Here is a 26,169-nt window from a genome sequence, read left to right as displayed (position 1 = left end):
GTTTTGTGTCTCGTTGGAGTTGTTTTGTGACTCTTTGTGGTTGTTTTGTGTCTCTGTGAAGTCATTTTGTGTCTCTTTGTGGTTGTTTTGTATATCTTTCAAGTCATTTGTGTCTCTTTGTAGTTGTTTGTGTCTCTGTGAATCATTTTGTGTCTCTTTGTGGTTGTTGTGTCTCTTTGTGGTTGTTGTGTGTCTCTTTGTAGTTGTTTGTGTCTCTGTGGTTGTTTTGAATCATTTAAAGTTATCTGATTTCTATTTGCAGTTCATGTGTGTCACTTTGTGGTAATTTTAAGTCTCTCCTTGGCTGATGCATGTTAATTTGAGGGCCATTATGCAGGTGAAGAACATAGGGGGCCCCTGGTCTTGTGCCTGGTAGGCTCATTCAGTCACCCATCCATTCCCTCAGTGAGCAAATGGGTACTCCTTTTTTAATAATAACACTAATACTACTACGACTACTACTACTAATAATAATACAGTCTTAAGCTCTTAGAGTTAGTTAAATACATGATATTTAATAAACTGTCATCTGATTCTGATTCCTGTCTGTAGTGCTCATTGCAATTGCAGTAATTTGCCTTTTCTTCCAGAGGAAAACTGAGTAATGTTGCAGGGTTAAATGGTAAATGGACCTGCAGTTGTATAGCGCCTTTCTAGTCATTCGACAACTCAAAGTGTTTTTTTACACTATGAGTCACATTCACACATCCACACACACACACATTCAAACACTGGTGGCCGAGGCTACAACACAAAGTGCCACCTGCTACTCATGTGTGTACTTTTACATACTGTACATGTTATTTTCTTTGACTGCTAAGAAAACATGTTGATTAGTTAATCCTTTATTTAAACAGGTAGTACGGTGGAGATTAAGATCTGTGTATGAGAAAAAAACATAAGCAAAATAAAAGCGTAGACGATTATTCACAATTCAAAGATAATCAACTTTAGACACATTAGACTAATACACTGAGGACTCTTTAGTTTCAAGAGTTCCATCAGTTTTTATTATAAAAAAGTGTTTGTCGTGCTTCCAATAGTAAATGGTAATATCCCAAAAATACAAAATAAGTATAATTAACCTATACTTTTCTTGCAAAAAACTTTATATTTTATGTTCAGCAATGTAATTTTATGTTAAAAATGTTAAACTAAAAAGTCTTACTACTTCTTCCAACATCAAAAATGAAACTTTGCACTTAATAAATGATGTTTGATATCCATTTACTACAAGGAGCGCTTTCCTTTCCTTTCTCCTTTCCACAAGTGGCACTTAGAATAATGAAGTACATAAATTAAGGCAATAATGTACCCAGTAAATGAATTTTAAAATCAAATTTTAGTACATCAAACTGTAAAAAGTGATGTGGATATTAAAGTTTGTTTTCACATGTAGGCTATGTTAAAACAGCACTCATATGTCCACATATACACTGAAAGAGTTATTGGACGCTGTAATTCTTTCTCATGTTCACATTAACTGTGCATAAATTCATTTAAAAAATAATTTGTTGGGGGAAAAAAGTGAAACGATCCTTTTATTCACAATTATTGTTGTAGTTATGCAGGTAGTGAAGTGTCTGCCAAAACAAAAAACAATCATATTGAATAAATTAACTTTTTCAGAGTTATGGATCATATACGGCTAATAATATATCACATTTTAAAAATCTTTGTTTAATAGCACAGCCTACTTTGTCAAAAGGCGGCACGTTTAGGTACTTGTCGTTTTCTAATGAAGTGACCCAGTAACCTCAATAAAAGGCTGCACAAACAAACTGCACACCACCAGTTTGTTACTGAGCCATACATAGTGTTTCGTCTAACAATCTTTCTGTAATCTACCTTCAGTCAATAATCCTCCAGTTCATGGCTGATTTGTGGACTTTATGTTCACCTCCATAGTTTGACCTTGCACCCACATGGCTGCAGTCCAGTCCAGGAGCACTTCTACCAGCAGAGGGCGCTCCGAGCCCGTTCAATCCCCGCCTCACCATCACAGCAGAGGAGGACACCTCCATCAAACTGCGGTGGCGATCTGATTCCTCTAATTGCCTCCTTCTTCTTGTTAATTGGTGCCAATCTGTCCAGCCTCAAAATATCGAGCTACATTACACTGTCTGGATCACAAACACACTCTATTTCCCATTGGTGCATGTTAATTTAAACATTACCTGCAAGTATTGAGTGTGTTTGCTGGTTGAATTCACCTGTTTCAGCCAATGAATCTGAGCTGTCAGTGTCTGCAGACAGATCGAGGTAAGCTCCTGCACCTGTGAGCTCTGCGTTGCATTATCGAAATAATGCTGCACAGATTGTGCAAATTTAGCATCGTTTTATATTGATATCATCCCTGCAGACGGTTGCTTATCAACGTAATTAAAAAAGCAAACTTGCGGTTTGTGCAAAAGCAGTAAATTAATCTACTTTTGGGCGGTACATCTTTCTTATTAATTCATTACGATGAGATCAAAACGTGCAACAGATTAAAAGAGACAGTTTGAGGTGTTTGGTGATATTTTGGGCGGGATACTGGAAATATAATTCCTAATTATCCCTTACTATTACAGCATTAGTATTTTCTACATGTCTGCCGTCAATGGGAGCTCTACACTACTATGACCCCTCCCACTTCTGCTTCCCCGAAATAGACCCGCTGCAAAGAAAAACTACACAATTTATTGACTGATTATACCGATGAAAGCACATGTTTCGAGTTTAAATCAACAATAATATCGTGTGTGAGTTGTTTTCGATGATAATTGTGTGAATTTAATTTGACGTGTAAGGTTTTCAAGGCCGGCGAGTGTTTCGCGGGAAAATGGGCGGAAGGATACAGCGGTGGAGCGAGAGGGGGAGTGCTGCGGCGGTTTTATTGCAGCCAGCGCAGCGCTCAGCTGTGATTCTCACGCCGCTGATGGTGGACTGCGCGTCGTCCTCACCGGGTCGCTGGCGCAGCCTTTCAACTCTCTATGCATGCTTCACACCGCCTCACTGAAACAGTCTGCAACACCTCCGTGGAAGGATTTAATGTTACTTTCATACTGGAATAACTTTCCTGCCCTTTTTTGCGCTTTTTGGGTCGATTTCGCCCTGTGTTCTTCCGCCGAGAGTTTAAAATCTAAAAGGTAAGGGAGGGAGTGGGGTTTCAGGAGCTTGCACGTCAGCTTCCCACACCAGTTTAGTCAAATATATAATCGTTTATCGTCAGCAGCAGTTAAGTGAAGGTGGGGTTTCCCCCTGTTGCGCTTAATTTACTATCAGTTTCCCAAATTGAGCACCTGCTGCTGCAGCACTTGTGCATGCATGCAAGGCGTGCAAAAGCGGGTCGATGTTTTGGAGTGACCATGTGACGTTGCTTACACTTAATGTTGCAGAGCAGGATCAGTGCCAAGCAGCTGCTGTGAACCTGCAGACCTGTAAGAGTAATCATCTAATCATCCATTCTTTCTTTCAACCAGCTTCACTATAAGGAAAAAGACAACGGAGTCAAAATGCCGCTGAATTCAAGTTTGGCGAGTAAAAACTATGACTACGACTACGACTCCCTGCAACCGTATTTCTACTATGATAACGAGGAGGAGGATTTCTACCCTCAGCAGCTTCAGCCTCCGGCACCAAGCGAAGACATCTGGAAGAAATTTGAACTGCTGCCGACCCCTCCCCTCTCCCCGAGCCGCCGGCCGTCCCTGTCAAGCCTCTTCCCATCCACGGCGGATCAGCTGGAGATGGTGACCGAGTTCCTGGGCGACGACGTGGTCAACCAGAGCATCATCTGCGACGCAGACTACTCCCAGACCTTCCTCAAGTCCATCATCATCCAGGACTGCATGTGGAGCGGCTTCTCCGCCGCGGCCAAGCTGGAGAAGGTGGTGTCGGAGCGGCTCGCCTCCCTGCACGCCGCGAGGAAGGAGTCGGCGGCCGGTGAGTGCGCGGAGCCCGCCGGTGCAGCCGCCTGGAGGCTCAACAGCAGCTACCTGCAAGACCTCAACACATCCGCGTCGGAGTGCATCGATCCATCTGTGGTTTTCCCGTATCCGATTGCAGAGACGCCCAAGCAGAGCGCAGGGACGCCGCCTAGTAAGGATTTGGGACTGGACACGCCGCCAAACAGCGGCAGCAGCAGCAGCAGTTGTAGTGACTCAGGTAAGCTGATGCACTCATCATGCAGTCACACCCCTCCGTGCAATTAGGAATTTCCCTCTGCTGAGTGTGCAAAGATTGTATCCACTGTTTTGCCTCAAAGGAGGCCAACTCTCGCTTTAATTGGTATGATTTGCAGTCAGATTTGCAGGCAGGAGGCAGAGGCGTGCTGCCTGTTCCACCCATGTCATGTTGTAGACTGCTGTGAGATTAGCTAGAGGCTGCAATGTTAAGCAATCAACTGATGTGGAAGGAGACATGGTACCCCCTCCCTTCCCTCTGTGCCATGCAGTATGAATGGGCTGCTGATGCTGAATCAGTGTATGACTGTTCTGATTTTTGTGTTGCAGAAGACGAGGATGGAGATGATGATGAGGAGGAGGAGGAAGAGGAGGAGGAGGACCAGGAGGAAGAGGAGGAGATCGATGTGGTGACAGTGGAGAAGAGGCAGGCGGTGAAGCGGTGCGACCCCAGCCCGGCGGAGACCAGGCACCCGAGCCCTCTCGTGCTGAAGAGGTGCCACGTCTCCACCCACCAGCATAATTACGCCGCCCATCCATCCATGAGGCACGAGCAGCCGGCTGTCAAGAGGCTGAAGTTGGAGAGCAGCAGCAGCAGCAGTGGAGGAGGAGGAGGAGGTGGCAGCAGCGGCGGACACAGCAGGGTCCTCAAACAGATCAGCAGCAACCGCAAGTGTTCGAGCCCGAGGACGTCTGACACAGAGGACTATGACAAGAGACGGACACATAACGTACTGGAGCGCCAGAGGAGGAACGAGCTCAAGTTGAGCTTCTTCGCCCTGCGGGATGAGATCCCTGAAGTCGCCAACAACGAGAAGGCGGCCAAAGTGGTGATCCTGAAGAAAGCTACAGAGTGCATTTACAGCATGCAGACAGACGAACAGAGACTCCTCTCGCTCAAAGAACAGCTGAGGAGGAAAAGTGAACTTCTAAAGCAGAGACTTGCACAGCTGCAGAGCTCTCGCGCTTAAAGTTTGAGGCATCAAACCTTTTCAGACTTGTTGGCCTTTTGTTTTTTATGCAAGTTCAAGACTTGGGGTGTACAGTTGTTGTTGCATGCAAATGCAAAGCGGATTAAGTTGTTTGGAATCTGTTTGATTTCAATGTTAAAGCTGCCTCAATTGAAGTTATGGGTGGAATAAATATTTAAAAGTTTATTTTTATTAATAAAATATTAAAAAATGGGGCTACCCTGCAGAGGGCCCAAACTAAAATATAAATTTTTATGTTTTGTATATAATTAATATTTCCTAAGAAAATGTATTTTTGGATCTCAATTGTCTGGATGTTCAGACCCAGTGTTTGGTTTTTTCCATTATGTTCCTAGGTTCTTTTTGAAATATAAAAAAATGGCTCTTCTTGAATCTGTGTCCTTGTTCTTGCAGCGCACAAAAACACACACCACACACATGTCGTCACAGCAGACACATTAACATACACCGGGGGGATATGTGGAGTGGTTTCAACAGACGCAGATAAGCCATAGATAATTGCATGATTTGAATAAGTGAGTGACATAAGATGCTCATGTTTAGATGTAAGGATGCCCAGACAGAGTCACTGGTCTCCCACTGGATGCTCCAGATCAGAATATAAGGTACATTGAGGGTTAAGTATTTTCACCTGAGGATGCTGTTCTGGTGCATGGTCATGAAGACAAGGTAAGCTCAGACTTTGATGCATAGAAACATCACTTTAACCAAGATGAGAGCTAGTTATTGACAATATTCCAGCATCACTGATGCTATTAAGTGAATTAGTGTCACCAAAACATGTGACATAAGTGGAGTGGATATGTAAGGGCATTCAAGTATCTGAATTTGACCTGTTCTGCTTCCAATTTGGACCAGAAACACCTAAAAAGATCCCTAATTAAGTACACTGAGAGCTACCTCAAACACCTTGCGTTGTTGGACACAATTAGGCAATGAAGCTGATTGTTAAAATGGCCAAATGATCATTTAATTCATGTCTCAGGTCAGATTTAAGTCAAATTTTGGATGTGTGAAAGCAAAACAAGTTGGGTTACAGTTGCAAACTCACGCATTTATCCCTCTGCAGACTATAGCACAGTCTAAATGTGTGTTTTTTTGACAAGAAACTGTCATAGCTATCTTAAATCAAGGTATTAAAGCTCTATCATAATGAAAATATTATAAGAAATAATCAATAATAACCAATAAAAACACTCCAAATAACCTCCCATTGAAAACTCACATGTATTTAAGCCTTTACATTATATTTCGTGTCTTATATTACTAAAACACACCTGTATTATTGTTGATATTGTGCCGACTTTTCGACCGGCTTTCCAGACTCGCCGTGACGTCACGCGCCGTATCCCGAGCGCTCCCCTGAGCGCGTGGTCCTGGTCGCGAGCACATGGAAGTGAGGTCGAGATTTGTGTCTGTGAGACGCGCGACTGATCACCAGGGAAAAAAAGGGAATATAAAAGCGATAAAGGATCGAGACAAACTGTGGTCCCAGCGGTAAGAGCTCTTTATGTGTCCTCTATCGACTGCATTCATCATTTTAAAACTAATTCTATAATTACACTGATTAACACACGTGATGATATAACAGAGTAAAAGCTCTTTATCTCTCAATGTGCCTGCTGTAAACTTGATATAAAGGAGTAATAGTGGCTGTGGGGTTGTGAAGGAGTTTGCAGAGGTTTAATGTGATGTGAAACTATTGTTCTCAGGACAAGTGTTATTTTCGTCTGGCTTCTCTATTGTCTGTCCAACTCCTATTAATACTGCTGGAGATGTTTATATGCATGATCTGTTCAAGCTATTGTTGATGCTTACTTCATGTTTTTTTTGTTTCTGTATACTTCCCAAGCCTTTATTCTCCATGGAGCACAAAGTCTAGAGCTGCTTCAAGCATTGTTTTATCTGTGCTGTCAGTGTGATAGTACAGTGATCATAACAAAAGATGATAAAAGGCATCAGTGATAGCATCAGGTACTGCTCAGGGCTCTCTTATGCGTAATTTATAAGCTATTTTATGTGCAGCTTGTTTGTGTGCAACAAAGGAGGATTTTTAAACTATATATTTTTTTTTTATTCTGCTGACCTGTGAGTGCATATAAAAGCAGTTGATGGTGGAGACATGAGGTAAAGCCACACTGAGACATGGGAGGACCACAAAAGATGGGATTAGTGTGGAGTCTTTGTGTGCACTTTGTGGGTGGGCAGGACGGGTGTATTGTGAGCAGGGAGAAAGTGTGCTGTAAGTGGCTGACCTGGGTTCAAGCCTCCATGACAACGTGCATCCACCCTGCTGAAGTTTTTGTCCAGGGAAATACTGGATCCCTGTGCGGAGATGATGTCATTTTGGCACAAATAAAGAATCTGATTATCACAAGACATCTACAGAGAGACACTTTAGATTAACACTGGGCTTGATTTGGGTGTAAAGTGGTTGCAAATAACCGCTGTTGTAAACCACATTTCTGTGGCTGTAGTCCACTGGTGTTTACCCCAGTTTTTACCCCGACATGTCAGTGTCTTTCCACCTGCAAAGCCCCTACAGAAGTCATGCCTACTGGGACTGTTTTTGCAAAATGACCCACAGTATTTCAGCAGCTTGCATAGATGATCTATTGTCGACTGCTCCTGTTAATATTTCATCATTACATGAATTAAGTTCAGCAATTCAAGTCTGAACTGGCTCAAGTACAAGAACTACTTTAATGTACCTGAAACTAAGGCTTAAACGAGCCCCATTTTGGCTTCTAGTGTACTGTAGGATGTAACTAAGTACATCTAATCTGGTACAGATTTGAGGTACTTTTATTCTACTTGAACATTTTCTTTTCATGCCACTTTCTGCCTCTACCCTACTTCATCAGGGTGTCTACGGGTCCTTAAAACGTCTTAAAATGTCTTAAAAAATTTTAATACAAGGCCTTAAAAGATCTTAAATTGTCTTAAATTCAGATATGATGGGTCTTAAATATTTTCGGTCACATAACCACGAAAATTTCTCCGGCCTGACAGACCCAGTGAGTGTTTACAATACAATCATTGGACAGACCGAAGATTTGCACTAATAAATAGCATTTATGATAGAGATGAGATTTTGTTTTCTTTTTACATTAAGCACATTAAACTTAAACTCACAACTCAGTTGTTGTCATTTTCCTTTACTGTTCATTTTGAGCTGACAACAGTGTGTTTACTTGGAAAGAAAGCATGTAGAAATGCGTGTGTGACACACACACATGTATATATAATATGTATTTCCATTGCAGGTTTGGTCTTAAATTTCATATAAGTTGGTATTAAAAAAGGTCTTAAATAGTCTTAAATTTAACTTGGTTATATCTGTAGACACCCTTTTTACTTCATTTATCTGGCAGCCTTAGATACTTTACAAGTTACAATTTTTGCTAACAAAACATATAAAGATCTTCTAAAATATGAAGTTTTGTTATGAATTAAACTGCCCATCAGTATATACAAGTACAGCTAAAGCAATTAGTTGATTAATTAACTAGTCTAACTATTTGGGTAATTGTTTGTCATTTCTGTTTGTCAGCTTGAGGTTGTTCTTTTTTTAGACTTTTCTGTCTTGAGTATTTTTACTTTTGATACTTCAAAGGTATACTATGCAGGATTGTCAGTCACTGTGAACATGCTCAGCAGGGATAGTGAGAGTAAAAGCCAACCCTAGATTCACTCTCATTTGGCGTTTCGCATAGCTATGTTTGTGTTTTTTTGATGCTGTGTCTCTGCTGCTCATGGTCTGGTACCTGGTTGCTACCTTTTTATAAAGCCCCGACCTTACCTGAGTGCTGGGGGGTACATGCCCATAAACTTTATTATGAGTATTTTACTGTGTGGTATTAGTAGTTTTACTTAAGTAAAGGATCTGAATACTTCCTCCACCACTGCAATGTCTTAGTGTTACATTGAGTCACAAAGTGTCTGTTTCTTTTAAAGATAAATAAGGAGTGATACAAACCCTGACAGTGTTTTAACACCACTTCAAATGATTGTTTTCATGATCATTAATCTGATGATGCCTTTGACTAATTATTTGGTCAGCAAAATGTCAGAAAGTAGTTAAAAGAATCATCACTATGACAGATATCTCGTTTTGTCTGACCAACAGTCCAAAACACAAAGATATTCAAGTTAAAGTGATGTGAAACTGAGAAAAGAAGCAAATCTTCACACTGAAGAAGCTGGAAACAGCAAATATTTGTCATTTTTGCTTCATTAAGGATGATTATTGGGCTCTAAATATACTTATTTCATGTTAAAAACAACCATGCAACATTTAAATGTGAAATCATTGCAGTTAACAGTGACTTGCTGTTTAGGAGAGAGATTGTTGAGTGTAGTTGAGTCACATCCAAATTTGTTGCTGTTCCTCGAGTGAGAAAGGGAATTTTTACTTTCTGCATTGCTGTGATTGCATCAGCTTTCGACCTTGTACTCCTCACTGCAGAGGCTTTGCAGTTAATGCTGTGTACGTTGTATCTTAGAGATCTGTGTGTTTTCCAGTCAAACTCACAGCGAGCCAAACTCCACTGCCTCGCCACAACGGCTGCACACATACTTTTCAGATACTTTAGAGGCCCAGGAATACATGGAGGTCTGCTGTTATGTAATGTTTTCCAGAGCTGGAATAGATTAAAGAGGTTCATACTCCTGAAGTCAGAACTGTAGCCACTCGCCAGCTAGACTTTTCTCTCTGGCTGCGTCTCATTTTACACCATCATTATTATCACATGACATCACTTTCCTCTTTGGGAATACGCTGCCTCATTTGCATGCTCTGTTTCTGTCTCTGAGCCGTCAGTGGGTTTTTATTGGCGGTGACGACCTGTGTTTGGCTGCCAGCGTCTCGCCTGCACAGTGTTTTCATTCTACCACGTGAGAGTATCTAGGAATATGCTGCTGAGGAATGTGACACGTGTGCTCTTAAATGCAACGCCACCACATACTTAATGTGGAACTAAAGTTTGATTTCTCATTTTTGTGTGTCAGGAAAATATAAACTACGTTGATACTGCAGCTATTTTTCCATTTTCCAAATCGTTTTTGGACATATGTGTGGAATTAGCATGTAGCCTCAAACCTCTGGCTGGGCATTTCCCATGGCAACAGCTGACTGACATTTGTCACGTAGTGTTGCTAGGAGACACAGCATCAAGTTCTGTGGTTCCCTAGCGACTGCAGAAGCCCCGTTTAGGTTACTTTAAGAAAGTTAGGAAATTGGAGGCTAGCAAGCTAGGCTAACTTCTAGCTTCTGCTCAGAAAGTGGAAGCTAGTTAGCCTAGCTTGCTAACAATAGCATTATTAGCTAAATATTACTTTTCCTTTGCTATTTCAAAACCTGCTGAGCCAATGACAGCCAGCATGATCTCCAGCATGAATTGCAGTACCACTATTTGGCCACTATGAAAATTGGCTTCAAAGCCTGGCGCACTTCTTGGGGGCCTGGGTCCAGGTCATATCCCCAGGAACGGAGTTGGGCTTTGAAGCCAGTTTGACATAGTGGCTAAACCAGGTCCCCAGGAAGTGCGCCTCACTTTGAATCCAATTTTCATGGTAGCTAAACGGTGAAATTACAACCTCCAAGTCCATCATGTGATGCAGTTGAACCCCAGAAAGACTTTTTCCCATACACTTACATCAGGAAAGAGACATCTGCAAATCAGTGCACTAATTTATTTTTTTTAGCGTCACAACCCCCGCAAAGTGACTCATTTCACTATCAAGATTTAATCACTTGACTGGTGGAAGTCTCTAGTGTACTTGCTCTAGAGACTTCTGGGCCCTATGATGCAGAAGCAGTGCTGATAATCTGGATAATTTTATATGTGGCAGTTGAAGGTTTTTGGCTTCATGCGCCACTGAGCAGCTTTAACAGGAATAACTGGGCCCAGCCTCCTACACTGTATCCAGTCTTCTCTTTACATCTATAGGATAAACTGTGGAATTACAACTTCTGGGTTCGTCACTTGATGCCATTGGGCCCAAAAACACCTTTTCATCACAGACTTACATTATGAAATTTGTAAATCAGTGGATCCTAAATGTTGTAAAATTCACTAATAGCCAAATCGTAGCCAAAGTTATTTTACGGCATTCATTATAGCAAACCTGAGACCAAGCGGTTTGCAGGCGGCGTTAAAGGAATATTAGTGTGCTTTCACAATGGGCCCATGGATGCAGGAGATCTGGGCAATTTATACCCAGAAATGAAACTTTTTTGGCTTCATGTTCCACTGAGCAACTTTCATAGGAATGACCAGGGCCCTGCCTCTAACACTGTATCCAGTTCTCTTTATACATCCATGTTACAGTTTTTTTTCTGACAGAAAATGGCCAGCTAACTGCCTTAAACTGGAATTTGTAATAACTGTTTTGACAAAGTAAATAGGCTAAACAGGTCAAAACAACATTACACCTGCCTGATTCTAAGCAAAAACAAAGTCTAATTTTAGTTTGACCTTAAAAGGGCTCATTCCATATCTTCCTTATTTTATTTAGTAAAGGGTACAAATCATGACATTTTTGCCTTGTACAGATTAGTCGTCATCTTTTTCCTAACGTCACTGTTGCTTGCAAACAGTTCTTGAGCTCACTATCTGACTTATATGTTTTTCTCAGATTTAGATAAGTAAGGCTTTTGTACTGTATGGAGTCTCAGAAAGAGACCATTTGGAGCAGCAGTGTGGGGCGCTCACAGCCATGTCTGGCTGTTATGTAACAGTATTGGTCCCTCTGGTGGATGATGTCATTGGCTAACCTCATATGCTTTTTAAATACACAGTTTGATAAAGAAAACCAAGATATGAGAAAAATGTATACATTTCAAACTCCAGTTTAAAAAACTCTCATTTAAAACTTTTTTGGCTTGATGTTTCTTCCAGATTAGCAGCATACTGTAACACCAATACACATTACCTTCCCTTTCAATGGTGGTGTTTTCACTTTTAGCCATTTCTCTGAGAAAGTCTCTCTGACAAGCCTTAAAAAAAAAATCACATATCTTTTTTCCATCATGCAGCACTGGTGGAAAAAGCTGCTGAATGGCCGGTCAGCCCTTTTTTCTATTTGCATGCAGGGGGTGTCGGTGCATAGCAGAGTGCATTGTCATGTGCTATATTGTACCGCCGATCCTCATCAAAGCAGGACGCTCCAGCTGGATTAGAGTTAATTCTCCCACAGGAGTTCCCCGTCAGCGTGGTGTGTACAGACCTCCACACAGGAGGCCTAAAGGAGGGAAGAGTTTTGATGCCAAGTCCTGGTGGAGGAGAGGAACGCTGCAGTATACAGCAGGCTAGATACAGTTGCATATCAGATTATCTTTGGTATTTAGCCGTACCTGACTTCATTCCCATTTTTAGTTCATGTCACATGACAAATTGGATTATATTTATATTAAGCAAAAATCTGTGGCATGTGTGAAATTTGATGTTCCTGTTAGATTTGTGCGTAATAATAATGTTCATCTAGGTGTTCAACTGTAAGAAAATCTTTTGGTTTTAGACTATTTGAAGCAATTGGACGATGCCACCTTCTGCTCTGGGAAATTTTGAATGGGATTTTCCACTATTCTCCATCTCTGTGACATTTTATACACCAAATAATAAATAGTAAGAATAATCATAAGCTGCAGCCCTTCACACTGCTATCAAAGAACAAGCCATTTAACTCCTATGTTAATACATTCCTTAAGATGCACTGGCTTGGCATCATAGTTTGGCTTGATGGCTCTGGCTGCAAACAGGTGACTTGTTTCTTAAAATTACCGTGAATACAAAGTTTCCATTTTGGCTCTAAACATGAGTGTCTGTGTCTTATGTTTACAGTTTCTACAGAGTAGTAGTGTTGAGTTTAAAGAGAGACAGCAGGAGTAGAAGAGAGGAATTACCCTCCATAGAAAGGCTATCCAAGGACTCACCCATCAGTGTTCAATCACATTAATATCATCCAGAAAAGGAAATGACACACCCAGTGTTTCAATCAGTCACACTGATGTCCTGCCTTGAGTCACTCCATATGAGTGAATGAAAGTGATTTCATGTGACCTTCTGTATGCATCCGGACAGAACTCAATGTTCCCAGAGTTTCAAAAACTGAATATAAAATTGTACTTACCTGATATCATCAAAGTCACTTTTTCTATTATAAATATTCATGCTGGATCTATAAAAGTTAATACAGTAGTTGAGGGAGTGCTCATACTGTTCAGTTCCTTTAGACACACTAGTCATGAGTCAGTCCACCACTTTGGTCCTAATGTCTATAAACCAGTCCCTCCAGGATTTTGCGGGCTGTTTTTGGGATCGTTGAGGCTCGAAATGCTTGCGTTCACGGCAGGTTTTCTAAAAAAATTGCAATGCATGTTTATAAGCATTTATTACAATTAAATTCAAGTAGAAATTGCAAAAATAGTTATGATGCTGTCTCAGATTTGGAGCCGATAATGAGTATTCATTGTTTCCCACAGAATTAGAATCTGTGTGATGGTGATGGTGGGAGGCAGTAACAGCTGATCGGCAATGACGAACTGTTGCTGAGATTGACGTAGCGCTAAGCTCTCTGCCTGGTTACGCAAGCTAACATAGCAGCAGCATCTATCATCCAACACTGAGCTATTAAACAGTCCCAACAATCTCACACCGACACAGAAATGGCTCAACTCTGTTGTTAAACCCATTAATAACCATTGGGTTAGCTGTCACATTAGCCATGTGACGCTAACAGTTAGCCCTGTTACTGTGTGTGTGACTGTCCCAGACACAGAGCTCACACTCCTGCAGCAGCATAGAGAGAGAGAACGGACAAGGAGGGGCTAAGCAATCAGTACACTCTACAATCAAATGAGATTTTACCCATTTTAAATACTTAAATTTGCCATAAAGTTGCGGTGAGAAATTTGCAAGGTTGCGCAGGCTGCAAAGGGACTGGCTGAATTTCGTTTATTGTTGTGATCCCAACATTCTGGGGGGACTGATAACCAAATGTCTGCAAATCCATGCATAATCTGTGGGCAACAGAAGAATATTTTGGTATAGGAAGTGTTGTGTTTTCTGACTGTAGTGAGTTTGTAGTCCCAGTAGCACCCAATCAGGTTTGGGTGGCAGGTAAAGGTCTGTGTAGGGAGGCAAAACGCATTGACTGAAATGGAACCCAGTGGCCATAGTCTGACAATGATTTAGCTTTTCATTAAGTTTGTTTTAAAAAAAGATTATTTGTCTGCATAAATATGAAGACATCTGTTTAAAGAGATTACCCGAATGACCGGCACACAGAGGAGGAAGTCTTGGCCCAAATACCCGCTGACTGCACCAGATCTCCCGACATATTGGCCGTTGTCCTCAGAGGCTTATTTTCGTCAGACCAATAAGGGGTTCAGAGATTGCTTTGGTCCATGCTGAAATATATCAGCAACTACTGATTGCCATTTGAGGAAACTGATGGTGCCCAGAGAGCACAGATCATTCCTAAAGAGTTTGATGATCCCCTGAATTTTCCTCTGGCACCACCAGAAGATTGACATTTGTTGTTCCGATGAGTTCAATGTTTCCACAACTATTGGATGGGTTCACATTTAGTACCATGTCCCCCACGGGATTAACTGCATTAACTTTGAGGATAACAATCTAAATTACAATTTGTCCAATACTACAGTTAACGACTAAATAATTGTCAAACTAATGACATTCAGCCTCAGCTGTATGCTGTGTTAAATGCTGTGGAGGCATGCCCACATGTTAACATATGATGGTGGTAATCATTATACCTGCTGAACATCAGCATGTTAGCGTGGTCATTGAGGGCAATTTATCATGCTGATGTTAGCGTTTAGCTCACAGCACCACTGTGCCTCAAAGCTACTTTTCTTTTAAAGCAGAAAAGAGCTGTGTCTCCCTCATTTGGGGCAGGAGTAAACCTCAGGCTTAAGCATGTCATGGAAAAGAAAAACTTGTTTCCATCAACAAACACTGCCGTCCACCTCTCAGACACGTGAAACGTTCCTCACAGAACCAGAACTACAACAAGCACCAGCGTCTCTAGTAAAACTTTGTTGGGTTTTATTGTTTTTTTGTGGTTGAAATAAACTTGTCCGCATCTGTTTTTACTAAGAGAGTGCAGTCTAGCGTGCACGTCTTTTTAAATATTATTGTCAAATAAAAATACCTTTCTGCGCTGTGGAAGAATTAGTTAGCTCACAATAATTAGTCTGCATCATGTGTGTGTGTCTTTAAAAACTTTTAATTCCTTTTAGCTTTAGTACTCCACTCCACGTATAGTTCATGGGTGGAATATTAGACAATGGGCCCCTGGGCTCAGTGAGCCCCAAAACCTTTCCAATATAGGAATATATTTGTTTCTTTTTGTAATGATTTGGGTCTCACTGAGATCATTTTGTGTCTTTTTTGGTTGTTTTGTGTCACTTTGTGGTTATTTTGTGTTTCCTTGTGGTTGTTTTGTGTCTTTAGTCATTGGATCTCTTTGGGTCATTTTGTGACTTATGAAGGTCATTTTGTGTCTCTTTTTGGTTGTTCTGTGTCGCTTTGGAGTTATTTTTTGTCTCCCTGTGGTTGTATTACATCATTTTGGTGTCTTTGAAATAATTTGGTGTCTCCTTGTGGTTGTTTTGTGTTTGTTTTTTTTTGGTCATTTGGGTCTCTTTGGGTCATTTTTTGTCTTACTGAGGTAATTCTGTGTCAATTTGAAAGTATTTTTGGTCTTTTTTTGGTCGTTTTGTGGTTACTTTGTGTCTCTTTGTGGTTGTTTTCCCTGTTTTTGTAGGTATTCTGTGTGTCTTTGCAGTTCCTTTGCATCTCTTTATGATGAGCCTATGTATGGTACGCCCATTCCGTAATCAATCCATGGTCCATAAGAGTTAGTTCATCTTTAACTTCTTTAAATTCCATGTGAATTCCCCCAGTTTCCATTCAAGTCACTTCAAAGATAGAGAAATATGAATGACCCCATATATTCTGTTCCACTGACTTTTGTCACACTTAAATTATGTGCAACACTCTAACCCATGGCGCCGCTTTTTATGGCTGTTCTATTACATCAAATGGAAAATTGTACATACCATGTTTTTTATCCGTGTAATTCACTGATCAGATTTAATGCATGACATCTTTCTCTTCCTGCTTCCTCTGCTCACTTCAAGTAGCCTGACACAGTTTATGCCACCAAGTGACACACTGCTATAAACACACAGGAGGTCGATGTTAACCATCAATCATAAGGGAGAGAGGAAACTCGATCCTCAGCTGCTGTCAGACAGTCGGCCTGCGCAGCTCGGCAGGTAGATGTTTGGTCGCTCACACCAAACATTCAGACAGCAGCGTGGAGGTCAACATCAAGGAGGAGGCAAACTCTGCCCCACTTCCCAGGTTCTCCGGGTGAGATGAGTCACACTCGGCAAACAGTGTGTTTGATTTTGCTGTCAGTTTACCTCAGCCGTGGAGAGAGAGGGGAGAACAGACACAAACTGTTTGAGTGACCTACATACTGTGTTTATGTGTCCTGCTGCTGTGCTAGTGGAAGGACATTGAGTTTGAAAGGAAACATGCCCACACATTTAATAATCATTGTTGAGCTGACAGGGCAGAGGAGGAGACAGATAGACACCTTTGGTTTGCCCACAGCGGTGAAAGGTAAAGCCCACATGTGTTGCGATGATAATGATGCATGCCAACTCTGTGCAAAGACAATGAATAATCTAACATGTTACCAGAATTACCACATAAACCCTTTTCACACATGGAATCTGTAATGTTGGTAGCCAACAAAGGTTCTGTAATGGCTCTGTCCCAGTGGTTTCTAAGTGAGGATTAATCTGAGAGGTCATGAAATGGTTACCAGGGCAGAAAATAAGAAAAAAAGAAAATACATTTCTCGACACAAAGTAGCATACATTTTCTGTCTCTGCTTGTTTGTGGAATATTGTATAGTTACCTCTCAAGGCCTCTAAACGCAACCCAATTGCCAGAGAAAATGTTGGCATTTTACACTATTGTTAGTATGTAGCGGATACATTGGATCTTTATGACTCAGCAGCGCTGTGGTTAACATGTGGTTAGGTTTAAGTGCAAAAACCAGTAGGAAAAGATCATGTTTGGGCTTAAAATACCTGGTTTAAAGGGGGACAATCCCAGCAGGAAAAGCAGCGATGTTTCAGTAAAAATTAACTGCTTTTTGTGCCTGAAAAGCTGCTGGAAAATGACTGACGGGGCACTACAGTCTAAGCTACTTACATCTGGAAGACAGAGGCATTAGTGGTGTGAAAGGATGACAAACAAAAACAGTTTGAACCCCCTTCAGTGTTGTGGATATAGCAGTACGTATGCTGTATTTGGAACCTGATGTGGTCGAGGTAGTGATGGCACTATACAGGAAACAGCAGTGAATTAGAAAAATAATGATATGAAGGAAGAAGAATGTCCTCTTTATTATTCTCAAGGGCTGAATCAGTGATGGATTTGAGAAATGTATTTTTCAGTTGAAAGACTGCGAACCTCTGTGGCTTAATTTATGACCATCATAAGGCATAAGTGATGCTTGAGTCCTGCTTCTCACAAGTCTAACTAACGCAGAGATCCCCTAATAAATTAGTTCATGATGACATCAGTGTCATAATTTATTGCCTCAATCTAGACTTCTGAGTTACTGTCCACATTTCGCAGTAATTTCAGCATTTGAAATAGGTCTGGTGTTGATGTTCATTGACGGTTGTTTCCCTGGTTTTCATGTCAGGATTTATAGATGACTTCTCAGAGCTATCACGGGGCAATCCTTACATGCTTTCTCTTGATTGTGAGATAGGAATCTGGTCTTCACATCTTAGAATATTTTACCAGGAATGTGCACTTCCATGTAACAATGTGATTGGCGTATTTCCAGATTTTGCTGCATTCCAAATGATGAGCCAGGTTCAATGTGTCTGCCAGATTATCCTTTTTCTTTTTACCTAAACCTTTGAATCTGCAGACCTGACATGAATGTGGAGGCTGTGTATGTTGATGCGGTGCAGTTGTAACAACCAAGCCAATCAGAGCTTTGTACAGTAGGCGGTATTAGGAATAAGGACGTTATCTTCATGTGCCAGAGCCCAAAAAAGGCGACAGATAAATCACTATGAAAAACAGCAACAAACAAAGACATCAGTGCAGCTGTACAGGTTGTTGTGAGTCATTTGGAGAGTTAACAACTCTTACATATGCACATTTTTGTATCAATATGAAAAATATTAACAGCAACTGCTTGCAACTTTTGCACTGAGACAGATATTTCACTTGCTGCTGATTTTCAGGGCAAAACAACATGAGAGACTAATGAATGGAGTCAAACAAAGTGGTGATTCAGTCTCATTATCAGTTATTAGAATAAACAATTCTGCTGCCTGTTTTCCTACAAACCCAACAGTGTCCAAGCACAGTGAAAATGCTGTTTGTCTGTTGTTGTTGTGATTCCCTTGTTGTGTAGAGCTGCAACTAATGGTTATTTTAATTGCTAATTAATACGCAGATTATTTTCTCGATCCATTGATTAGTATAAAATGTCAGTAAATGGTGAAAAATGTAAATCAGTGTTTCCCAAAGCCTGAGTTGACGTCCTCTAATGTCTTGTTTTGTCCACACAACTCAAAGATATTCAGTTTACTGTCATAGAGTAGTAAAACAATTCAGAAAATACAGACATTTAAAAAGCTGGTACCAGAGAAGTTTGTTTCCTTAAAAGTGACTCAAACCAATTACTTGATTTTCAAATTACTGGGTGATTAATTTAATAATCATTAATCGTTGAATTGTCTCAGCTCTGTTGTTTATGTAAAGCATTTTTCAGATAGGGCTGCAACTAAAGATTATTTTTATTATTGATTAATCTGCTGGTTATTTTTATGATTAATCCGTTAATTCTTTTGCTGTGTAAAATGCCAAAAACTGTGAAAAATGCTCATCACAGCGTCCCTGAGTCCTAGGCAATGTCTTCAAATTGCTTCTCTTGTCCAACCAACAGTCCAGAACTGAGAGGTTATCATACATTTACTACAGAGTACATTGTTAATCAGGTCTGTACCTGACTCAGAATTATGTCACTTGAATCAGATCTCGCCGTTTAACATGAATATTCAGCTGTCCATTTCTTTTTTTCTATATAGTATTTGAGAGGGTTCAGCAGGACATTCAGTGTGACAGTGACAGTCACATAATGTAGTAAATAAGCTAACTTCACTAACGGTGGATTGCAGGGGCGTCGGTGGGTTAGTGGTAGAGCAGGCGCCCCATGTACAAGGCTGTTGCCGCAGCGGCCCGGGTTGGACTCCGGCCTGTGGCCCTTTGCTGCATGTCACGCCCTCTCTCTCTCTCCCCTTGTCATGCTTGTCTGTCCTATCAAATGAAGGCTAAAAATGCTCAAAAAATATCTAAAAAAAAAATTAAAAAATGCCGACGCTAGATATCAAACAAGCCAGAGACTATATCGTATTAAGATGCTGTGAGCTGTAAATTCAACACTGCTAAACAGAAGGTAGGAGGTAACTGTTATCTTGGAGATATCATTGTGTCTGCAGCTGTCTGTACTAAAGAGCAGTGTGAGAGTGAAGTGCACTCACTCTGCAGCACAACCTGGAGACCAAAACATCTCCAGACAATGTGTCAACATAAACCAGTTCATATGATATCCTACAATTTAGTGCCCCATGATTGACATTAGGTCCTTAATGTACAGTTACATGATTCTAAAACGTCTCCAGGGAAAAGTCCCGGGGGAAGGTCTGTGTTTTTGTGACCCATCCACCACCACAACCTGCCTCCTTACAAGACTGCTCGGGAGTGTTTCCCCGATCACCACATTTAAGAAGCTAGACCCAGTAAATGTTTGACATTTTTACCTGAAAAAAAAGATTATAAACGATACAATAGTTTCAACAATACATATCTTTCAATTGACTAATCAAGTAGATCAACTAATCGTTGCAGCTCTGTTTGCTGCATATTCAAACAGTTGGCATGAAGCAGAAAGTTTGTTTTATTTCCCTCTTTCACCACACGCTGCATAGGAGAAAAACTGAAGGCAAACACGTTTTTATAGACTCATCCAACATGAGGAGAATGTCTGACACAACTTAAAGCTCATTTATATAATTCTGTGTTTTATTAAATCAGTTTTATTATCTTAACTCATAAGAAATCAAATTGCGTAGCTGCAGCCTTTTACATTAATGTAACAAATCAGCATTCAAATCAGACTTGAGCTGTGCCACGGAAACATTACTTTGTCAGATTGCCATCTCACTTTTGTTTATTGAGCTATATTTGCACTGTTTTTGGTGTGAGTACCAGTTCTTATTTTACCGATAATTACAGGCTAGTCATTCATATTTATTACAAAGAGAAGCAGACAGCACAACACAGGATCACATGTTACCAGCGGAGTTCACAGTGCAGTTTAATGACCATTAAAGCACCGTTAATGAATCATTAATAGTGTCTTGTCAGTGCCAACTCTCTCCATCACTCGTCAGGGGTTGGAGGTCAGGCTGCTGTCTGTCTGGCAGAATTCATCAGACTGATTAAAAGTCCCCGCAAAAAGGTTAATGTAGCTTCAACTCTGTTATTCACCAAATAAGGAACTGTTAAAGTGCAGAGGTGAGATCCTCGGGTTGCAGCTCGTTCTGTCTTCAGGTGGAAGTGGTGACTTTCTCACCTTTCCTCCGTCTTCTCCTGTTGTTGTGTTACTCAAAGCAGGCTGGTGGTGAGAAAGTGTGAAAGCCGCTGACCTCCAAGACAAACCACCAGCAGGCTATGACTGCATCTGTCGTACGGTTTGTTTAGGTGTCAATGGACATCCTCTGACACCTGGTCCCCGCTGAATACAGCCCGGTTCTTGTTTGGATAGCCTTGGGTTGCCACTCAGCTATCTGTCAGGATGAATAGGGACAGGCGGTAAGCAGTTTGAGGGAACCTCAGTGAGTCTGCAGGGAAGACACATTAAGATATAGAGGTTTGTATTTACAGTGACATTTAAAGGTTTTGTGTATTGCCCTCAAACAAATCGACTCCATTTTGGATCATTTGAATGTATATTCACTTCACACTTCACAGAGCTCAGCCTTCGTTCTTTCCCCACTCGGATCTGATGGGGAGCCTTGAACGCACTGATCCCGCTCCCTTTTGATGTGCTGACTGTCTGTCCCCGGGGTGGTTTTGATTGCCTCTTTACTCCCCTCCTATGTAAGTCAATAGGAGCCAGCTTGCCATCTGTGGGAATTGATACCTCTGCTGAATCATACTATTAAAGTGCTCCTCCATCTTCCTTTCCACTGTCTCTGCCCGCACCCTCCCCCCCTCCCTCTCTTTCTGAGGGGACATGTCTTATCTTACTGCTATGCAGAAGACACGTCTGCCAGTTGGGGCTAAGGCCGTGTTCAGACTGAAAATAGACCACTGCATTACAAAAAGGTGCCAAAGCTGGTGAGAAGATGAAATACGAACGTCATAGTCCATTTTTAATTATGCACACATGCGCTGTAATGCTTAGGAGATGCTCCATTCCACAAAGGTTAGAGTGTTATAAGACAGGATTGTACAACAAGGTAATACTTATATCCTCCAGTCCATATACATCCATATATCTTAAAGGCCACATACCTCAACCATGTGTTATGTTGCAAAGGTATTTGTACTCTACCTGTACTATTGGGCTGGAACAATTAGTCGGTTAATAGGTCAGTCAATCTACGGAAAATAATCAAATTAATTTTGATATCAAATTGTCGTTTCAGACATTTTTCAAACAAAAATGTCAAATACTCTCAGGTTCTCAAATGTGAGGATTTGCTGCTGCTCCTCATCACATATGATAATTATGTTTTGGTTTTGGACAAATTTAAGACATTTGGAGACATTACCTGGGGCTGTGGGAAATTATACTGGCATGTTTTACAGTCTTTAGTCATTTATAGACAAATTAATCAAGACAGCAAGCCCTAAAGTGCTGTATCTCTAATTTATTTTAGTTGCTTGTTTGGCCACTTATGCCTTAAAGTAGTGACCTTATTGGCTTGTGACCAAGCGGCGACCCCCAGGACTGAAAAATGAAGCCAACATGTGAGTGTGATTGCAGTTCTTTGAACGGCCGCTTGAGGCTGGCTCCAGATGCCAGTCAATCCCATAGACCTCCATGTTGAAATGTCTAACCTTACAGCAGAAATTAACATGTTTTCAGCCTGGTACACAAATCAGTTTTGGTCTCTATAGCAAATTTCTCCCTCAATGACAACTGTACTGGGGATCGAATTTTATATAACTCACCTGTTTACATTTTATTAAAGCTTTAAGTTAGACATAATTAAGAATTGGTAGCTTAAGGGTCCTCAGCCTTCAGTCAGATCCATCCCTCACTCCTCCACAGCGCCAGCCTCTCGTCCAAATATGGTCACTTCTGGCTCCAAAAAACCAAGATGGTGACAACCGACATGCCGAACTCGAGCCTTCAAAAGAGGAGTCCACAAACCAATGGGTGACGTGATGGCAGCCACGTCCATTATTTTTACAGTCTGTGCTTGTGACCCATTTAAAATGAAGCAGTGTTACAAACTCTCATCACTGGTTGCGACTATATAGATCAGAGAAAAAATTGATACAGTATAGTATTGCGAAATTTTGCAGGGCAAAATGTCTAAAATTATGATTAATTTGCACAGTGACTTAAGATTATGATAATGTCATATTGTGGGGACTCTGGTGATTCCTATCCCTACTTGCAATCCTCAATCAACTTAATTCTTGGACAATATATAGCAAAATATGGGTAAGAAAGTTAGAGGAAAGTCTAAAAAAATGAACATGCCTTTATCTAGCAGAATTGTGGGGTTTTTTTATGGCTCGTCTCTTCTTAATGATCTTGTGACCCCTCAGATTTAACAGGCTCTTGTAGGGGTCAGGAAAGTTTGTATTGAAATCTAAAGATCATGGTGAAATCATATCAATAAAGTAATTTGCAGTGAAATATGACTTATTTTTAACTAAAATTAAGTCAGTGTTGAATAATTCTTACAGTCAAACTCAAATCTAAGTTGCGGGTTAACTGTTTTAAAAAGTCAGCTAGAGCTGAAGTTGTTTGGTCACTTGCTCCTAAACCAGCCCCTTAAACAAATGTTTATTTATTGGTGGGATTAATGGCAGCTCGTAAATTATTCCCTGCTCCTCCTGTGTCACTTTTTAAAGTTATTCTTGGAGGACAGTTGTGAAAACATCGATAGTGACAACAGGGGAACAGAAGCTGCAGCCAGCTGACACCTCCAGCCTCTAATGGAGATACAGTGTGAGGAGGAGGAGGAGAGTTTGTGCCACTGCTGACTTGTCACTGCGAGCCCAGCAGGCTCATCCTGCTCCTGATTAATGGAGCTGTCTGCTGGGCCTCGCAGGGGAAGAGCAGGACTGGTTCCCATTCACCGAAGCCCCTGTTTATTTGCCCACAACAGATGGGCCCCCTGAGGCCCCTGGCTCGTTTGCACCTTATGCGCTCAGCATCCTTCATCTTAATCAGTGAACAGGTTCCTGAGCAGGAGCCACCTGACCTACAGGTGACCTCTGTGACTCGTCCACCTTCACAAAGTTACTCAGAAAAACAACGGCTCATTACTCCGGTATTGTCAGGTTTATTTCTTCCTTTTTTTCTTTTTTTGTGGCAGAATGACAGATCTAATGCTGCTGTCCTACAGAATCTTACTGTGGTGTGATGTTACTCAGGTATTCAGATGTTGGTCGCATGTTTGTTTGTGAAGACGTTATATTTATGCTGCTATTGTTTCTATTCCACTAGTCTGCATCATTATAAGCCCACTTCATGTCCACTTTAAAGGGCAGCGCAGACATATTTTGGGACTGTGTGTCACCTAAACTATTGAGGTGTAAGTGTTAAAAAGATAAATTGATTAATTAGTTGGCTGAAAGAAACTTAATCCAAAATAATTAAGTAATTTAGTAGGCAGTAATTACAAACGTTTGCTGTTTCTCAAATGTGAAGTTTTATCTTTTCTGCTTTTTAAATTGCAAATTTATTAACTTTTGGTTTTGGACAGTTGGTGTGTTTGAAAAGGTCACTTTTTTGCTATTTCCCGTAACAAAAAGTTAAATTAATTGGATTGCTGCTGATGATGTGACTGATCCACTTAACATACAGTTTCGCCAGGGTCACTTCAATTTTTTGAAATTTTTTTTCATCACAGTGATCCCTAGCCTGATGTCACCTTAGGTCCTGTTTACACCTGATTACACGAGTCCTGGGTGATCAGATCACACATGGACAGCTCTAAGTGCAGATGCGTCCTCAATGTGTTTTGAGATCTGATCAATCACACCACATACAGAGATGATCTGGGCTGCATATGGCCACATTTTTTTCAGCAGTGCATACACTAATGTGTTCATCAAGGGACCACATATTCAGCTGATGTCCTCATTAACTCAGCAGTTGCTGCCGTTACACAGGTTAGACGCAGTGCTGAAGGACAGTCTCCAGAGCTGCTCTCCTCCTCATCGTCTGCCTAGTTAGCATGAGCTAACGCAACAGCAGCTGTTAAATACTCCAAAGAGACTCACACCGACACAGGAACGGCCTGACTCTGTCGTTAAATCTGTTAATAACTTTTAGTTAATGTTAGCCTTGTGATGCTAACAGTTGTCCTGTCACTGTGTGTGTGCGGTCAGGTGGACTCTCACCAACTGTCTCAAGCTTGGAGCTCACACTCCTGCGGCAGTAGTAGCCTACCTCATAAAATGAGGTATGTATTTAATGGCATATAGAGCAGGGACGTGAGATCAGATCACAAGTGGTCATTTGAGACACGTGGAGAGGCATTATAATGCCAGGTGTGAACAGACAGACTTTGAGCTGTCCTTTTGTGATTGGATCACCCAAGACACATGATAATACCACCTATAAACGGGCTCTTAAATAAAGACACAGAAATGCATACGGCTGTTTAATTAGTATGGGCTGATGATACCTTAAATTAAGGTTATTAGGATTGGTGTCGGAAGAGAAAAAGATGGATTGTACTACTCTTATAATAAACAACTCAGGATTATTTTCATTGTCTCAGTTTTTTCAATTGATCAGTAATTGTTACGTCTATAAAATGTCTGGAAATAGTGAATAAAATGTCCTTGAAAATTCCCAAAGCTGAAGGTGAGGTTTTCAAATTGCTTGTTTTATCCAGCAAACGGTGCAAAACTTCAAAACATGTGGTTAAATATCACAGAAAACTAAGAAAGCCAGTAGATATTCACATCTGAGAAACTGAAATCAGAAAGTATTAGACTTTTTAGTTTGGAAAAAAAAGACTGAAATGATAAATTAATGAGAGAAACAGTTTCATTTCTGCTACTCTGTAAACCTTCCAGCCGTCCCCACCATGTGTAGATATAATATATTTAATTGACACTTCTCCCGAGGATTAAGATTTAGGAGTGTCTCAGACAGTAACAGCTTAGGGTCAATAAATTCCGAGTTGGATATGAGTAGCATGTAGAACACTGTTAAAGTAGAAGTAAAACAGCCAATTAAACGTTTTCTGGTTTTAGTGTTTTTGTGCCAGAATGCTTTTTTTCGTCTTGTCTGAATAACATTATGCACTTGTACTTGTAAATCAAATCATCGGCTTCTGCCAAATGAGACAACTGCAGCACCAGACTGAAAAAAAAGCTCCGTCCCAGAAGCGTCTGTGCTCCGCCATGTCTCCTGAGCCTTTCATTCACACAGCAGATTGTCTTTGTTTGTCTCAGATTCATGATGAATTCTACATCTTGGACCGAGGAGACAGTTTTGAAACTCTGTTAATTGTTACAAATCTACGTCTCCTTTTGTTTTAACCCTCAGATTTTTTTTTTTTGATTTTTTTTTTTTGGGAGAATTGAACGTATCTTATCCTCCGCTCTCCTCAGTGGTGACATTGGACATTGTTTCCGACTTCCTGCTGATGGCTGTTGTTTCTTTTCACT

At 40.9% G+C, this 26,169-nt stretch overlaps 1 protein-coding gene and 1 long non-coding RNA gene across 2 annotated transcripts in view; both read left to right on the top strand.

The window, feature by feature from the left end:
* The first annotated feature begins 2,893 nt into the window (after positions 1–2,893).
* myca (MYC proto-oncogene, bHLH transcription factor a) lies at positions 2,894–5,530 on the top strand. Its single transcript, XM_050057213.1, has 3 exons — positions 2,894–3,131; positions 3,465–4,149; positions 4,497–5,530. The coding sequence occupies exons 2-3, from the start codon at positions 3,498–3,500 to the stop codon at positions 5,135–5,137; spliced, it is 1,293 nt and encodes a 430-aa protein (XP_049913170.1). The 5' UTR covers positions 2,894–3,131; positions 3,465–3,497; the 3' UTR covers positions 5,138–5,530.
* Positions 5,531–6,522: 992 nt separating this feature from the next.
* LOC126397813 (uncharacterized) overlaps positions 6,523–26,169 on the top strand; it is a 41,094-nt gene continuing 21,447 nt past the window's right edge. Inside the window, exon 1 of the long non-coding RNA XR_007570716.1 lies at positions 6,523–6,655. This is a non-coding gene — a long non-coding RNA (uncharacterized LOC126397813). The remainder of the gene's footprint in view (positions 6,656–26,169) is intronic.

The sequence above is a fragment of the Epinephelus moara genome, chromosome 11 (assembly GCF_006386435.1).
Source record: "Epinephelus moara isolate mb chromosome 11, YSFRI_EMoa_1.0, whole genome shotgun sequence".
NCBI classification, from domain to species: Eukaryota; Metazoa; Chordata; class Actinopteri; order Perciformes; family Serranidae; genus Epinephelus; species Epinephelus moara.
The sequence above is the reverse complement of the archived record's forward strand: the minus strand, read 5'-3'. Positions and strand labels throughout refer to the sequence as shown.

Excerpts from the sequence above, each read along its gene's own strand:
- myca (XM_050057213.1), top strand. The coding sequence starts at position 3,498 with ATGCCGCTGAATTCAAGTTTGGCGAGTAAAAACTATGACTACGACTAC. Across the intron at positions 4,150-4,496 it reads CAGCAGTTGTAGTGACTCAG|AAGACGAGGATGGAGATGAT; the intron begins GTAAGCTGATGC and ends TTTGTGTTGCAG.